The 18,174-nt window shown below is 30.2% G+C and overlaps 1 protein-coding gene across 1 annotated transcript; it reads right to left on the bottom strand.

Annotated features, from left to right (window-relative positions):
• Positions 1–6,634: 6,634 nt before the first annotated feature.
• LOC120082480 (pentatricopeptide repeat-containing protein At1g11900) lies at positions 6,635–10,283 on the bottom strand. The gene is given in 4 exon segments (XM_039037666.1): positions 6,635–7,232; positions 8,146–9,289; positions 10,109–10,135; positions 10,137–10,283. Coding segments are annotated over 3 exon segments (1,098 nt in total). The 5' UTR covers positions 10,164–10,283; the 3' UTR covers positions 6,635–7,232; positions 8,146–8,245.
• Between the last annotated feature and the right edge of the window lie 7,891 nt (positions 10,284–18,174).

Below are 18,174 nucleotides of genomic sequence, written 5' to 3'. Positions count from 1 at the left end.
TTGGTGATTCTCATTCAATAGGTTAAGAAATTAATGCACTATTAACTTTACATTAGTTGATTCTCATAATGTAAGATATAAAAGTTGCCCATATTTGGGATATTTTGATGTAGTTATTTTATTTATTTTTTTAAGTACAAATTTATTTATTAGTTGATTTTTTTTTTATTTTCTCTTTAATATTACAACTCAAATAAGAAGGAACTGTATATTTATTTATTTATTTTTACAATATGTGAGATAGACGAATTCTAACTTTTGACTTCAAAGTCGAGAATATAAAATTTATGCTAGTTGAACTATGTTCATTTTGGAAGATACTATATATACTATTATAGTATAATGTACATATTTTTAATAAAAAATTTAAATAGGGGTGTTTTCAAAATTTAGAAAACTAGGTAAACTATTTACAAATATAGCAAAATGTCACTGTCTATCAAAGATAGATCGTGATAAACATCTATAAAATAATAAATTTATCAATGCAGTCTATCGTGGTCTATCACGAATAGACGTGACATTTTGCTATACTAATAAGTAATAATTTAGTCTTTTATACTTTACCATTTTTAATGATCTAATCCCTATTATAAAAAAAAATAATTAGGGACTATTACTTTTTAGTTCCCCAAATTTGAAGAATAGGTGCATTTAGTTAGAGTTTTGAAAATATACCTTTTTAGTCTCCACTTTTCTTAAGGAAATGTGTATATAGTCCCTAAGTTTCTAAAAGGTATATTTTTAATTAATTTTCGAGTTTTTAAGTATAAGTTTAAAAATTATTGAAGTGATTTTTTTAATAATTTTAAATCAGGAAATTTTAAAAAAATTATCTCTCATCTCTAAAATTAATTTTTTTTTTTTTAATTTAAAATCTCATGTAATTATTTATATTAAAAAAAAGGCCAAATAGTTTTTTTGCCCTTTTGAAAGAATGATGAATCCCTAATTTTAAACTTAAATCTAAAAATAAATAAGGGACTAAATTACCCTCACCCTAGAAGCTACCACCTAAAATATCATCTAGGGTTAATATATATATATATATATATATTTATATTTATTTATGTTGTGATTAACCAGCAAAATATAGTTTTGTTGGATGACAAAAAGATGAAACACTAACCCAATAAACCATTTGTAATGCTTTACCAGATAAATATAAAGTGATAATTAAAACAAAACTCATTGACTACCTAAACATAGATTTAATTATATATTTCTTTTGAATAGAAATATCTACATACATTGAAAAATTACATTGTATTGGTGTTGTTTACAAAAACATTAAAATGGGCAAGTATAATTTAAATAATCATAACACAACCAATAAATAAAAAGTAAATGAATGTGAAGATTTAATCATTGACAATCAAAGTAGAGAGGGAGAAGAGTTAGAAAATAATGTGATTTAAATTAAAATAATGCGTGTCATATTGTTGACTAAATCCAACTCTTGATTCATTGCATGTACTTGAAGGAAGTATTTTCAGAAGTAAGATAAAAAAGATTCAAGAAGTTTTCACATTACACTATTCAAATGTATGAACATGAAGAGACAAATTTTGGAGCACAAAATTTATTTGTAATGTTAGTTCAATGAGTTAAGAAATGAATACAGTGAAAATGACACTGAAGAAGTCGTATAGTTTAGAAGATGATAAGGACAAAAAAAAAAAAACCGGCGAACTATCTAGAGTTTACTATTTAAAGAATTCGTGATGTCAAACCTTGTGAGATGTGCTCATCAAACTTGTCGCATTCTTTATATTTAAAATATTTTAAAGAATTCAATTCTATACATATAAAATACTTTAATACAATTCTATACATATAGCTTGAAGGAGGATTTTGTTAAAAATTTAATAATAAAATAATTTTGAAAATAAAAAGGGTAAAAATATCCTCAATCTTTAGCAGAGACCATCCATTAATTGGAAAGACCATCCTCAATCTTCTTTAGAAAAGCAAGCTTTTCTCAACATCCTCAAAGTTTCTCTTTTAATTGGAAAGAATTTGTAAATTTTTTTTTTGTGCCAAAATTAAGAAATTAAACAGGTAAATTGTGAGAGATGCTCATTTCAAGGATTATTTATTTAAAATACCCAAAAAAAGAGAGCCTAAATATGGCTAAATGAGAATTTTCCATTGGAATTTTTCTTACTTTATTTACTCTTAAAGGCGGTTTTGATCGGGTATGAATATTAAATGTAAATTTAAATGTTTGAATTTTAAATGTCTAGGATATTTAATGTCTATGTTTGAAATCTTGAATATATAGTATAATTAATGTCTGAAAGTTAAATAAATGTGTTTGATTTATCAACTTTGTATATATAAATTAAAACTAAATAACTATTTGATCAAATGTAAGAGAAGAAATAATGTAGTCATAACTAAATGTTATTTAATATATTGTTATATTGATTAATTATTTATTCAATAAAAATATATTTAAATGAATATTTTAAAATTAAAAATTATTTAAATCATTTTATTTAATTAATAAAATAATTAAATAAATCTAAATTAATCATATTTTAATAATTAATAACAAAATTTTATATTTAATAATTAATCTAATATAAAATATCAATGGTAAATAAAATTTATTAAGTCTAAATAATATATTTATATTTAATAATAAATTAAAATTAATAGTAATAATTGTTGAATGGGAAATTTTGGACCAATCACAAGTTGTCACATCATTTACTAAATTAGTGATGAAATTCAAAATCATTAAATTTGGGATCAATTAGGAGTTGACACATGTCCCGAATTGAAGTTGAAGACAAATTTCGATGACGTCACGTGGTGTCATCGTGATTGTTGAATCGGGTAAGACTAATTTAGCCCGATTGATATAATTATTTGGGTTAAAGTCCAGTTGAGTCCAAAATTGGACTTAATAAAGCCTAAATACAAAGTAACCCAGATCTAAGTAATTGGGCCCAAGGGCTAGGCTCAAATCCATGGGCCCACTAAACCTATGGGCCAACTAAACCCATGGGTCAACGCCCAAACTCATGAGCCAATTAAACCGGGTCAACCAGACCCAAACCCATGGGCCAACCAACCCAAACCCATGAAGCCCATCAAAGCGACCTATAAATAGAGGAACTCTTCTCATTTCAAGGGGTTAACAATTCTATTATAAAGAGAATTCATCAATAACCAGAAAACTCCCAAGACCCTTGAAGACACCAAGACACACATCCACTCGAGAGAGAATCAGAGGGATGCACATCCACTCGAGAGAGAATTAAAGAATTAGAGGATCAAGTACTAGAGATCGAACCACATCACATCAATACCAACTCAAGTTCAATCCCATGATATACGTCTCTCCGGAAACCTCGTGTGAACAATAATTAATTGATATTAGTTTATTAATTAATTATGCTCTATCCATATCCAAGTATAAAAATCCCACCGAGTATGGAGGGTATTAAAAAACTCAGATGAGTTTTAACGTTCTTGGACAATAATATCATGGGTTCTAAAAAATGAAATCCTGTGAAACAAATACTAGACGTTAAATCTCTATCTGAAATCATATGGTAATATTTGTGAAACAAACCGACTCTTATTGTTTTAATGAAGATTTTTTTTAAAGATTATACACCCATCAAATAAATTAATTCGTGACTGTGGGTAACAAATTAAATAGTAATTATATTTGAGCTATTTAATGGACACATTATGTGATTGATTATGGGTCCATAATTTTCTATATAGAAGTGTGGTGTACTAAGCAGAAACTAACTCATCGATCCTAGAGAATTATGGCTAAATCTTTATCTATGAAATTTTGTTAAAATTTGTCAACATAAAACTACTATGTCATTAATTATTGTTTGATTAACATAAATTCTTCACTTATATCCTTATCTAAAATTCTTTGGCATAACTATTTAATTAGGAGGAAATTTGCTCACCATCACAAGATTACAACAAGAAAATTGATCAGCTGAAAAAGGAGATGAATGATGCAACTCATATTGAAAAAGGCAAAAAAAAAAGGACAAAAAGAAAAAAGAAATCTTCTTTCCTTTTAAATGTCAATTGGGAGTTTTCTTTTCCCTGTAAACCCCTTAGTTGAATTTTGAAGATAATTATTCTCCTTTTATTTTCTATTAAACACATTAGATGATGTTTAACTTACCCTAGGTGTAGTTTAAGATTGGAAAAGTTGAAGTTTGTAGAATGTTGATGTCAAAATTCGGTCCGGGAAAATCTCACTTGATCTTCATGTAGTTCAACGATCTCACTTGATCTTAAGATGGTTAACGTTAAAATTAAAATTTAAAAAAGAGAGGTTCTATGAGATGGAAAATCGAATTAAAATGTAGTCAGAACTTAAATTATCTTTATAGGAGAATTGACATAAGCTTAATCTTAGTTCTTTTTAGGATCACAAAATGAGTTTTTCTTAATCATAAACAAGTTAAGATTAAATCTGATTAACCTAATAATTAGTTGACCTTGGATTTATTTGAGTCCAGATTCACTTTATCTTGGACTTATTTTCCCTAACATTCGACGTATTTCGTTATGTCTAAATTTACCCATAATGAGCTCACAATCAAAAGTTAAGATCCTTGGTTTAGCTTTTGGGTTGTTATGAGCTAGTGAACTGAGCCCAATTTGGGAGTATTATTGTTGTGTTGTGACTTCTATTCTACTTTTGTACATGCTTCTCTCTTAGGATTTTGGGGTTCCCTATCGCTCGCATCCTCTCGCCACATGAATTTGTTGTCACGAAGGATTAAGAGCCTGTATGGATTAATTTGCGAAAAAAGTGTTTTTCAAAAATGTCATTTTTATTTAAATACTTTTGACGAAGACCGATTAAAATACACTTGAAATGATATTTTGAGTGATTGCAAAACATTTCAATTTTTTTCTAAAATGATTTAATTTTTAAATAAAACAATTGAAAATGTATTTCAAACACACACTTAGGCACGTTTGGATTGAGTTGAGAAAAAAGTGATTTTCGAAAAAATTCATTTTTATTTAAACACTTTTGATAAAAATTTATTAAAATACACTTAAAAATTTATTTTGAGTGGTTGCCAAATTCTCGAATTTCTTCTAAAATGATTTTCTTTTTTAAATTAAACATTTAAAAATGTATTCTAAACACACCTTAAATTCTATGATTTTGGATTATGGAGATTTGGTTCGCACATGCTTTCTACTATGATAGGAGGGTTTTCTCTTGTTGTGCTTGATATATTATGATGAATATTTAGGGAAAATGGATAACAAAAAAAAAAAAAATAGTATTTATACATATAATTTGAAAGACTAAAATTAAAAAAAAGATTAAATGATTATCAAACGTAACATAAATAATTAAGAAAAAAAAATTAATTTATACCTTTTAACTTTCCGAAGGTTAATAAAAAAATTTTGTCCCATGATTTTAAAAAATAATTAAAGTTTAAGTCATTACAACTTTAAAAGTTAGATCTCATCGTTTGATAAACATCATAAATAATTCATAAAATTCAATTTTATGTCTAATAAGACTTAAACTTTTAGAGAAAAAAAAACCTTTTTTGGTTTCTAGGTTTTAGATATAGTTTCTATTAGTCCCTAAATTTCAAAATGTTATACATTTAGTTTTTAAAGTTTTGAGTTTAGTTTCAATTTAGTCCATAGGTTTCAAAATGTTACAATTTTATCATTGATATTTGAGTTTTGCTTCAGTTTGGTCCTTTTGTTTCAAGATTACACTTTTAACCTCGATTATGCACTAAATACTCATTTTCAATTTTCAGTGTTAATTTATATTAATAAATAAAAAATCATTATAAGAATTATAATTAATTAAGTTTCACTGTTTTCTATCACTTTTAAAATTAAATTAAAAATTCACTTCATAATTACTTTTAGTTAATTAACAGAAATTGACGTCAATGTTTGAAAGTGAGTATCTTAATGAAAAACTGAGGTTAAAAATGTAAAATCTTGAAGTTTAAGGACCACATTGAAACAAAATTCAAATCTATAAAATTATAACATTATGAAACTTAAGGAACTAATTGAAGCAAAACTCAAAACTTAAGAACCAAATGTGTAACAATTTTAAAACTCAGGGACCAAATAAAAACTAGACCCAAAACCTAGAACTAAAAATGTATTTTTCTCAAACTTTTAAATTTTTATGTTCAATAGATTCGTTGATTTTAAAAGTTTCTTATAAGTCAATGATTTATTAGATACAAAATTGAATTTTAAAGACTTGTCGGATAAACATTGAACACCAAAATGAGACTTTGGATAAAAAAAAAAAAAGTCTAATTCCTGTATTGTTTGTTGGTGTAAAAGGTGCACAATGGTAAGGTCATTTAAAAAGGAGAATATTGCACTCCTGCAAGTGTCCACAAATTTGATTCAATTTCGGTGCTGTCCACCAACTTATGAAATCAGTGTTAAATAACTCAACTACACCAACTTCAATAATATTTTCTATTGAAATCTATTAATATTTTGTGTATACAATTCTCAATGGATTTATATTTGATGTTTGTAAATAATTTTCAAGGCTTACATTTTGGAAATATTGGAAGCACAGTTTCCAACTGATTGTGTTATGCATGTTTAGAATGCAAACTGATTTACAAAAAAATATCTATCAATGTCGACATTTCCAGCTTGAAAGCGACCGTTCCCACGGTTACAAATATGCCTTTTAACAGTCGAAAGAAAATTCTATATTCCAATTGTAGCCAAAGAATATATAAGTGAAAAGAAAGACTGCAGAGGAAATTCTTGGATGTAAAAGTTGGAAATCAATTCAAATGGCAGAACTGAAGTAGAAACCATCAAAAGATTCACATGGAATTTCCTTCAAGAAAGGTTTGGCTTCAAGAAAACAGAAATTGAATCTGATGAGTTGGCTCTCCTTTGCTATTTTCTATTGCAAAGGAAACAGAATCAAGATTATCCATTGTTCAAGGAAACCGTTGCATTCCCATTTTCTTTACAGCTCTCTCAAAGCTACCTAGCGATTCTTCCAAATAATCGATCAATTCCTCATCTTCATCACGTCGGTCCTTAAATTTCAACTCGTCCGAATAGCCCTATATCTGCTCCCAATTAGCGATCATCATATATTACCAACATTTTAAGTACATAACTTCCAAGAGAGTGTCCTCTGTTTGAGCTATCTTCTCTTCGGCATCACAGTTCGGGGACCTTCCGATCTGACCAAACTGGACAGTGGCCAAAGATCGACCAGATTTTACTGTTAGTACTAGTACCAATATGCTGTTTAGCATCACAGTATCCATTGTTGAGTGACTCAAGCAAAGCTATGACATTTATAGTTATAAATTTAAAATTCCAAACTTTATCTCTCTGGTACAGACTACCATATGCATTTAGAGTAAAACAAATGATCATTGTCATATTTTTTTCGTCCCTCACTAAAAATAGTAAGATTCAACTAATGATTGTACCATACAAATTTTTTTGGCAGCAAAACAAAACGAAGTAAAATTCTGGTAATGGAATTATATTGTTAAAAAAAGTAACATTTCAACATAGTAGTTTCTTTAAATGGTATATTCCACCATTAACCATATATACACAAGCATGGAAAATCTAAATCTGGGGTAAAGAGGCCACCCATGTTTTATATAATAGTCACTCGGAGAATCTAATAGACTAATATAAGCCAAACTGACTGGTTTGACATGATGATTCACCCAACCCCAACAAAACCTTGGTTCAAGTCTCCTATGATACAAAACAAACAAAAAAATCACTCATGATTCCCAAGGTATCCTATACAAGTAGTTACAGATTTTTCTCTGGCTCTTCAATCTAAATATTATTATCATTAATTTTTGTAAACTAAAATTCACCTGAATCACTATAATTCTCTGTAAATCTGTCATAAAGAGAGATATAAACATTGTGGAAACATGAAATTTTTCTGCCTATCCTTTTACTTGAAATGACAGTTAACACACTTAAACCACATGACAGACAATCAAACAAACTAAATATTCATCTTAGGTTTTCATATATTAGTCCTAGAATGAATCTCCGTTTGAAGATAATTATAACTTTTGTATTTCATGTTAGATGTAAGAGAGGTAGATAAATGAGTACAAATATTACCTGTAGATGGAGTCACTCTGGCAGATCTCAGTTTGAAGACTAAAGCCATGCCATTCACAGGTTTATCAGCCTCAAAGTCACTAAGAAACCTTGTAATTGGTTAACTTTTTCTTCGTTTGAAATCCTTTGGACCAGCAAGTTTTGAATCACTTAATTTCATTTCCTTGAGAAGGTTCATAGCCAATTCCACCTTCCCCATCTTCATTGAATTTCCGATAAGGGACTTGTAGATATAGCTTGAAGGACAGATATTCTTAAGCTTCATCTCCCTGAGGAGTGTCCAAGCTTCCTCGATGTTTCCAGATCGACCAAAACTCTCTATCAAAGCTGTATAAGTAAGCAAATCGGGTTCAATTCTCACTGCAACCATTTCCTTGAAGTACACCAAGCACATATCTAGTCTACCCACCTTCCTAAAACTATTTATCAATGTATTATAGGACACGATATCTGGGGCAATGCCATCTTCTTTCATGGAAACAAATAAATGAAGAATTTCATCCACGCGACCTGCACGACCTAGCATATCCAAAATGATGTTGTACGTATACAAATCTGGTCTGCATGACAGAAGCTTCATCTGATTAAATATCTGAAGGGCTTTATCAATCTCCCTACATTTGGAGAAGGCAAAGATAATTCTGTTTATAACTATGCAGTTTGGAAAGGTCATCTCAATTATTTCTTTGACATATTCCAGTAGCTTGTTACTATCATTTGTCCTGGTAAAGGCGTTGGCAAAACTCTTGTAAGAGGTCGAACTCAATGATTTACAGGAAACCAGGGAATCTTTAAAAACTTGAAATAAAAGGGTGGTGTCTCCGCTTTCACTTGCTGCAAGCAAAACCATATCATATGCCTTGGAGGAGCTAAGAGGTATTTTCCCATCGCACAATGATTTAAGTAATTGAGCAGCAGCTGCAAGATGTCCAATTCGACACATCTTATCAATGCAAGCATCAAAGGTCTCATGGCTACACCTTGAGGCATTTTCCCTTGGAGCAATAATCTGATTCAAGACTTCATCCCCCACTTTCACTTCATCAGGACAGATATTTGTACTAGATGACTGATGGCTAAGGAGTCTGATGGCATAAAGCGGCCAAAATTGAGAGTTACCAACTGGGACAGATGCAATGCTATTCTGTATTAGACATGTAGAGACAATTAAATATTTAATTCGCAAGGCATAAGTCATGTGTAATCATCTAAAAGATATATGCAGGTTAGATATGAAGGTGGATAAGATGTAGTTCTCAACCTAAGTTGAATTAAGAAAGATAAATGGCATTGATGAGTTATTAAACAACTATTGAGCTTCCAAAATCTGGGTTTCCAATAGTTGACGTGAAGGAACAAAAATTTAGTAAATTAAGTTGGTGAACAAACATTGGTTATATGCTCTATAAAAACATGATCAATAGCAAAGCCTTCACAACGGAGACCTAGAAAAGACATTGAGAAATGATCTGGATTCCACCTATCATCTATCAACAACATCTACGGATAATCCTCAGCAGTGTTGATTGAATCATCAACAGGCGAGAAGCAAAAATTTTATTGACATAAACTTTAATTTGAACATGTTTATACCTCCATCAACTTCAAAACGGAGTGCATGTTTGGGAATGATTTTGGAACAATTAAAATCACTTTTATCATCTTTAAAATTACTCAGAAACACACCCTTCGTCACTCAAAAAATCAATTGAGGGCCTGTTTGGATTGAATGATTAATTTTAATACATTTTTCATACTATTAAAATTGAATTTGAATGATTAAAAGCATTTTTAGAGTGATTTTAAGCATTTAAAATGGCTCCCAAACACGCCCAGAGAAATCAATGAATTTCTGGGTCGAATTTAATCGATAAAAACACAGTTCATAGCATAAAAATCAAATGGCAAGGTGCAATATTACACAAACAAACAAAAAGAAAAGAAATTTAGAGGTTCAACTTACAGCGTAGGAGCAATGCAGAAGATTCCTAGTGGACAGGAAGTTCGTAAACTGACATGACCCGCCAGAATTGAAATCGAAAATGCAAGTAAATGGGAAAGTGGTTCGAACCATACAGCTGGTATGAACAAGAAGGCTCAAATACCCCAAAACCCTCTGCGTGTTATTTTTCTCTCACAGAGGAGAACGTATTGACTTCCAGCCCTAAGTCGATGAAGATGAATGCTAAAATTACCATTATACCCTTAATTTAACATTAATATAAATAACTTCTTATTCTAACCATAGTATCAAATTAGCCTAGCTCAACATGTATAATAATCTAGATATAATATATATAATAGATAGTTATAAAATATTTATTTACTGATTTAATTTTTTTTTGAATTTTTTGTTTTTATAATTTTTCTAGAAATATCCATCGAAATTAATATTTGATCGATACTTCCATCACTTTTTTCGTAAATTTTTTTTTTTCATCACTATTAAAATTAGATTTAAAATTTATCTTTATTATTATTTTAAATTAATCAATAGATATTAACACCACAATTGAAAGTGAGTATTTAGTAAAATATCAAGGTTTTTTTAGGTTATACAAACATCAAAATTAGAAGAATAAATTTTGAAACTTAGAGACAAAATTGAAGTAAAACTCAAAATTTAAGAATTAAGGGTGTGCCCCGACCCTGAATTTTAGGTGGAGGAAGTGACTATTGTAGCTCACTCCATGTTGGAGCTCCAGTTATAATAGTTCATGTTTTTAACTATATACAATTGACGACAAGTATTTCTATTTGAAATCCTTATTTGTTACCTTGTTTACTATTTCATATTCATTATTTCTTTCCTAGTATTTATTATTTCCTAATTACACTAAAATAGTATGCATTCCAAACACGGACTCTTATAACATTTTGAAACTTAAAGACTAAATAGAAACTAGACCAAAAATCTAAGGACCATAAATGAATTTTTTTCTTGTTTCAAAAATACCATCGAACTTGTAGAAATTTCAATAATATTTTTAAAGTTCTAAAAAGAGTTAAAAAATACTCTCACCATTAGTTTTGAACGAAAATCATCAGTATTTTGTTTACAAAATACCCTTGAATTTTTAAAATTTTAATTAACACCCTTAAACATTGAAAAAAAGAAGTTAAGAAATATATTTATCAGTATATGGATAGAAACCGCCAGAACCTCATTTCAAAAGTTGCATTCATACTCTTAATCTAAAAAAGAATATTAAAAAATGGTCTTACCATTAATTGTGAATATAAGCTATTTATCTTTGTATTGGATCATCTCCAATTTTCCTTTCCTCTCTCTCTCTCCTCTTGTCTATGAACTAATTTATCTATTTTCTTAACCTCTCTTCTTCTATTCCTAATCTCTAGTACTACCCTCTTCAACCGGTACATAGGCTATTGAAAAATAATTGAAAAGTGCTTTCTTAGACTTAGATTTTGGTTAGTTTTAGTGCATGAATGTGTTCGTTGATGTTTTTTTTGTTTATTTTATAGGAATTGAGCATTCGGACCACAACGAGAATGGAGTGTATAATGACGGAAACACATCTTAGGAAGGTCAAAGTTTGACCTAGGGCAAGAAAAGAGATAAAAAAAGACTAAACAAGACGTGGATGATGCACTGTGACAACGTCACCTGAGAGGAAAAATTCGTATGGAGCTGCGGCTCCATATATAGTATTGAAACGTTATGTAGGAATGCAACACTATCTTGTAGCACCGTGATGTTGCGTAGTTATAAAATCCGTAGTTTGTAGTTAAGTCATAACTTTTGAACTAGATGACCATTTTAGGTGAATGACCACTCACTTTCTTTGTTTTTTTTAGTCCTCTATGCACATGCAACATTTATATTGAGCTTTTCCTTTTGTTTTGAATGATAAAATACTTTTAAGGATTCGCAACTTTGGCTACGTCGTCACTACATGTCATTTAGGGAAGTTCGACTAGGGGTTCACTTAGGGCATCCATAGAGGTTGAGAGATTGCTGTTTAGAAGTATTTTCAAAGCCTAAACATTGGGATTAAGTGGAGGAGATCAGGAGGACAACATGCTATGACGGAGCATAATAATCAAATAACTTCTTGTTCATTTATTTTTTCTCTTTAATTATTCTGTAAAACATGATTATGTCGAAGATGTTGAACATATGTGGGTTTTTTTTTTTAGTTCTAGAGGTTAGATTGATTTCAACATTGTTAGTCAATTGTTTTTAATTAGTTTTATCGATTGAATGCAGTTACTTTCTATTATGCTTAATTTATTCGGCCAATTGAATGCTTGATCACCATTTAGTTGAATTTAGGTTTTAATTATGCTTGAGAAAGAGAATTTAAAACTGGAACTAGCATGTTAAATTGATGTTGGATTTATGCACGAGGGTAATAGGAAAATATGAGAGGCTGATTATGAAGAATCTTAATGTTGTCTCTAGTAGTTTCATTGCATGAGAATAGGGTTAGCTTTTAGATATTAGAAAGGATTGCGCACGAGAGAGCAATCCTGGATATTAGACTTCTAGGTCTATGTAATTAGTTGAATTAATTGAATGAATATATTTTGATACCACAACTTTGTTGAATGAAATCAATACCCTAGGACATCTTAGTTAGTGAGCTATTTAATCGATTCTTTATTGCTTTCTTTAATTTTTATGTTTGCAAAACCACTATCAAATTTCGAATCCCTAGATAAAGTTGAGATGATTTCCTGATAGCTAGTTGAATCGAATAGTTAATTCCATGAGGACAATAGTCGGTCTCTTGACCGTTTTACTATAATAATCTCGACGCATATACTTGCACATGCCAAGTTTGTCAGCTATAGAAGGAAGAAAAGATAATAATAGAACCATCATATGACCTTAGGACTTATATGTCTTAACAAGATTGTATGTAAGTAGTCGAGTGTTAGCTAATACATCGTTTGAGAAACATAAAAACAAAGAGACGTTGACAATTTAGTCATAATTTTAAGGACAACTAGTGGGAAGGGGAAAAAATGGAAAACAAATTCATTAACTTTTAACAATGAAGACTTTGTTGATTCATTTTCCATTTCAAATTAGTCGCAGTGATCATTTAGAAGGTTTTCCCATAATCGAAAATGATATTCCTTTTTTCAGCTATTTTTGTATCTGGTGATTTACGTAATTTTGTTAAGTTTTGATGGGAGATTTTGCTTTAGGGACTTTGTAGGATTTAGTGACATTTTATATTTTAACTTGATGTTTGTATTCTATTTTGTTGCTAAGAAAATTAGTATAAGAATTAGATAAAAGGAGGAGGGGAGGATGTGAGCATCTTTATTGAAGAAAAATGAGGTTATCTACATGAGTTGTTTTCAAATTGGTTATTGTAGGATCTAATGGCAACACTGGGGGAGGGGGTTTAAAAGAATTTTAGGAAAAAGAAGACACCTAAATTTATAGTAGTTCGATAATATGCCTATGTCCACTCTCCAAGACTCCTTGGTTATTTTATTGAGAAAAGTTCTTTTGTAGATAAGAAAAAAACTTACATGACCATTTATTTTTATTTTTATTTTTTTTAATTTTCACCCAGGCTAAAGAAAAACCGGAATCCTTTTCATTGGTTAAGGATTTAACCAATTTCATTTTTTCATCACCCAAGGTGTTATTGGTTTTCTGACCCTCAATCTCAAATTAATTAATTAATTAATATTTTGATGATAACAAACTTGCTTCTAGTCACTAACAATTTTAGTGTTTTAAAGTATCCACTGTGTAGAGCACGAAATAAAGATTCTAACGCAATTTGAATCACTCAAATTAGAGCTTAAACAAAGAAGATACAACCAAAACACGCTTAACTAAAAAATCTCGAGCAGATGCTGTGGCAGATTTTTTTCATCAAAATCAACTAGTTGAAATGTGCCACTTGGAGCACTGGAGGAGTAACACATGGTGGACTTTAGATTTTTTAATCGTTTTTAAAAGAAAATGCTTTTAAAAAAATATTATTATATTATATTATGTTTGTGTTCGGCTAATTGGGTTTTAAAGTAAAAAAAAATAAAAATAAAAATAAAAAGTTGAGCACATGCTCTACTTTCTATTGGTTATATATATTCTTTAAAAAGAATATTATTATTATTACTACTATTTTTAAACCTTCACCATTGATTCAAATTTTACAAACATCTAATGACCCAAATTAAATTTGGTTTTCACTTACTTCCCTCTCATTTTAAACTCTTCATCTTCTCCAAATTACAATAATAATTTCACATCTTTTTATAATCCTCCATAATTCATTAAGCATCCATCGTGGCTCTCTCCAGACTTCAATTTTCTTCTTATCTAATTATTAAGAGAGATTTATATGTTGTGAGGACTGATTTGTTGTGAGCTAAACCCTGTAAATCTACTCTTTGGGGGAGTTTTATCTCATCTTGTTCTTCATTCCAAAATCTATTGTAAAAGGTTACTCTTGAACCCATAACAAGTGTATTGTAACGGTTTGATTCTCAACTGTGGAAAAGATCGAGTTTGTTCTTGCACTTGTAAAAGATTATCGTAGCGGTTCGATTTTAAGTCATAGAAAGAGTCAAGTTTGTAGTGATATACCCAAGAGGAGCTTGAAGTGGATATAGGCCGAGTTGTGCTCAACCACTATAAAATTACCAGTGTCAATTTCTCTATCTCTCTCCTATTTAATATTGCAATTAATTTGTTAATATATTTTATTGCATAAAATCGATTGCTACAATTTGTTCTTAAATTTGTTTATGTCAATTTATTGATATTTTTGAAGTGAATATATTTGTATGAAATTCTTGTTTAAATTACATTAGCTAAAAGTGTATTAATTTGTTTAATTAGGTCCACTTTGAAAAAAGTTTTCATTAGTTTAAACAAACCTTATTCATCCCCCACCGGTGTACCCACATATTAATATAAAACCTAATGAAAAACTAAAAAAAGGTCATAGTTGGACTATGATCTATTGTTCATTAGAGGGATCAGTGGTACTTAAAGAGTTAGATGTAACTACAAGGGTAAAATGGTAATTTTGTCCCAACTGTACTTACGAGCAATTTGTGAAGGGTCATCTTACTGTTGATTGGTTATATCCAATTGACATAGAAATATATCTGTAGTGCGAAGAGTGTAGCTGTCGATCTTTTGTCCGATAGTTAACAGATGGTGAATAATTTAATTAAAGAGTTTGAATAATTATTCATGTACAATTAGAGTTTCAAGCTACAGGTCCACGAGGTCCCCTTGGTAGCTCAGTAGGATAAAATGAGAATCAATTTTTGGATAAAGTTGAATTGTTCAAATTAATACAGAGATTTAATTATATATGATATAATTAAGTTATTTTAATTATATGTGATATAATTATTATAATGTATTTGATACATTATAGCTTAATTGAGAGAAAATAAATATTTGAATATGATTCAAATATTATTAATTGAATTAGATTCATAATTATTAAATTTAATATAAATATGATTTATGTTAAATGCTATATAAAGAGAGAAAAGAAACTATAGGTTATATTGTATGTGATATACATAATAAAACTATATGTTATATGTATTTGATATATACATATTAATTTAATATATATACTACATATCATTTTTTATTTTAAATAAAAATGAGGGAGGGAGTGGGTGGTTGTTTTATTTAGCTTTTTCTTTTTCTTTTTTTTTTTTTTTTTTTTTTTTTTTTTTTTTTTTTTTTTTTTTGAATAAGGAGAGTTTTTCCTCCCGATTGAGTGGCTTCTGGGTCGAAAGAGAAAAGACAGAAGAGTTCTGTGAGTTTTGGTTTTTTTATTAGTGAACGATCTTCAAAACTTCTTATTCTCTATTCAAAACTTTCCCTCATTCTAAAATAGTCAGAGCCCACCACTCGTGGGTTATCTACCTGAGAATACCGAGGAAGGCTCTGTGGTAGTATTCATGCTCTTGATCGAGGTTTTCTTGAAGAAAGTCTTCAAAGCATTCGTGTACTGTTCGAGGGGTTCTTGAAGAAAAGTCTTCAAAGGTAAGGTTTATAAAACCTAATTATATAGCATGCTGTAATTTATGTAAATCCACATCTTGTTCATGATTTACTGTAAAATTTACATTAAATGAAAAATGGGATTTGGGACAATATTTCTTCCGCTCATGGTTCCCTTCAATTTGGGATCCTTTAGGTACAAACTTTGTCCCAGAGGTCGCACCTTTGTGGAAATTCTTGGAGGATGAAACAACATTTGCTTCACCCTTCTGTCCCTTGCTTTTCATCAAGGACTGGAAGGTTTATAGCTCGTTGAGGAGGGTGGTTAGGTTGTAGTCAATTCTATTCAAAACAACATTGCTATAGAAATGTAGGAAACTTTCAGGTAAAGATTCCAAAATGAAGCTAACCTGGCTGGCTTCATCGATGATGGATCCATTCATCTCCGCCACGTTGAAGTGGATTATCATGTTGAGAACATGCTCTTGAACAAATGCCTTCTTGCATACGAGCATTGAAGATGTGTTTGAGAGCATCATGCCTGAGCAATGCGGACGGTTGTCCGAACATTCCCTTTAGGGACTCAATGATCTCACGGCTTTGAGCATGGGCTCATGCTTCTTGGCCAAGACTTCAAAAAGACTTGCCAAGATATACGTTTGGGTCTTTTCATTTGCTTTTGTCCAATGCTCGTATGCCTCTTAAACATTTCGAGCTGAAATGGGAGGATAGTCCTCCATCAGGACAAAAGGAAGGTCATCAATTATAAAAATTTTGTTGATTGTGTTTTTCCATGAAATGTAGTTTTCGCCCGTTAATTTTTTTAGCAGTGAGCATATTTAATGTTGCGGAAGTCATTGCAAAAAGACATTTGCTGAAACCATACAAATTATTTATTATTAGTTTATTTGCATTAAACCAACAAGACAACCAATTAATTTTAGTAAAATAGTCTAATGTACCCTAAGTGACATCCATTTTGCAATGATGTTTCAGTGAGGTAGGATAAAAGTCACCGTAGGGTGATCAAGTGCCCCTTCACTGAAATGAGACATTCTCAACCAATAGATAGAATAATACCTTGTTACTGTAACTATCAGTCACCATTGTTCGGTCCAAAATTTGTCAAACTCGCTTAACAATTCTTGTAAGTGTAACCCCTCATTTTAGGTCTTAGAGTTCCGCCCTAATGAGCCAACCGTAGGGAAAAACCGATTGGAACATGAAACTAAAGCAACCCTATCCATCATTGGATTTTGAATAAAGCGCCATGCAAAATTTCCATCCTTTAGGAGGACACCCATGGTGCCACGAGGCCATGCATGGAACTTTACTTAAATCTAATGAGAGAGACCGAGGAATGTGTTGTCACACGTCTCGCTCCCACTTACTATAAACACTCTCTCCATTCACCTTGATATTGGTTTATACAAATGCCACCCGTAGGGGGACACCCATGGTGCCTCGAGACCGAGTATAGACCTCACGGTGTGAATTCTAAGGAGAAACATGAAGAGGATAAAATAAAGTATCATATACCCCATTTTTCTTTTACTGAATATTTTACCTAGGGTTAATTAACTTAGAAATCCGACTATTGATTTTAACTAAGTGATTGTTTAAGTTGCCCAAAAACAACATTTTTCTTGGGATAGTTAAATAGTTTTGATTAATGTCTATTAAACTCTTTAATAAACTATAATCAAACTTGCATGCATGTAACAAATCTATCTAATTCATCTTTCCAGGTAAGTTCCCAAGTAGGGGTGTTACGTTTCTATCAACTTAAATACCCCAGCCTAGACAGAACTTACCTTAAACAAAATGTCCCTTATAGATACATTTGCTACATTGTTAATATTTTATTATGAATCAATTTAATCTTATTAAACGATTAAAAGATTAAACTTAGATTTCTAATCTCATTAGAAACGTGATCTTAGGTCTATCTCAATCATAAACAATTTTAAAAGATGAATATAATTTAAGGTTTGCATACAACTCTAAATTATTGATTTAATTTCTAAATTCATTTAATTATAACGATTATAAAAAAAATG

Source organism: Benincasa hispida, chromosome 8 (assembly GCF_009727055.1).
Source record: "Benincasa hispida cultivar B227 chromosome 8, ASM972705v1, whole genome shotgun sequence".
Classification (NCBI taxonomy): domain Eukaryota; kingdom Viridiplantae; phylum Streptophyta; class Magnoliopsida; order Cucurbitales; family Cucurbitaceae; genus Benincasa; species Benincasa hispida.
Note: the sequence above shows the minus strand (reverse complement) of the source record. Positions and strands in the feature narration are given on the sequence as shown.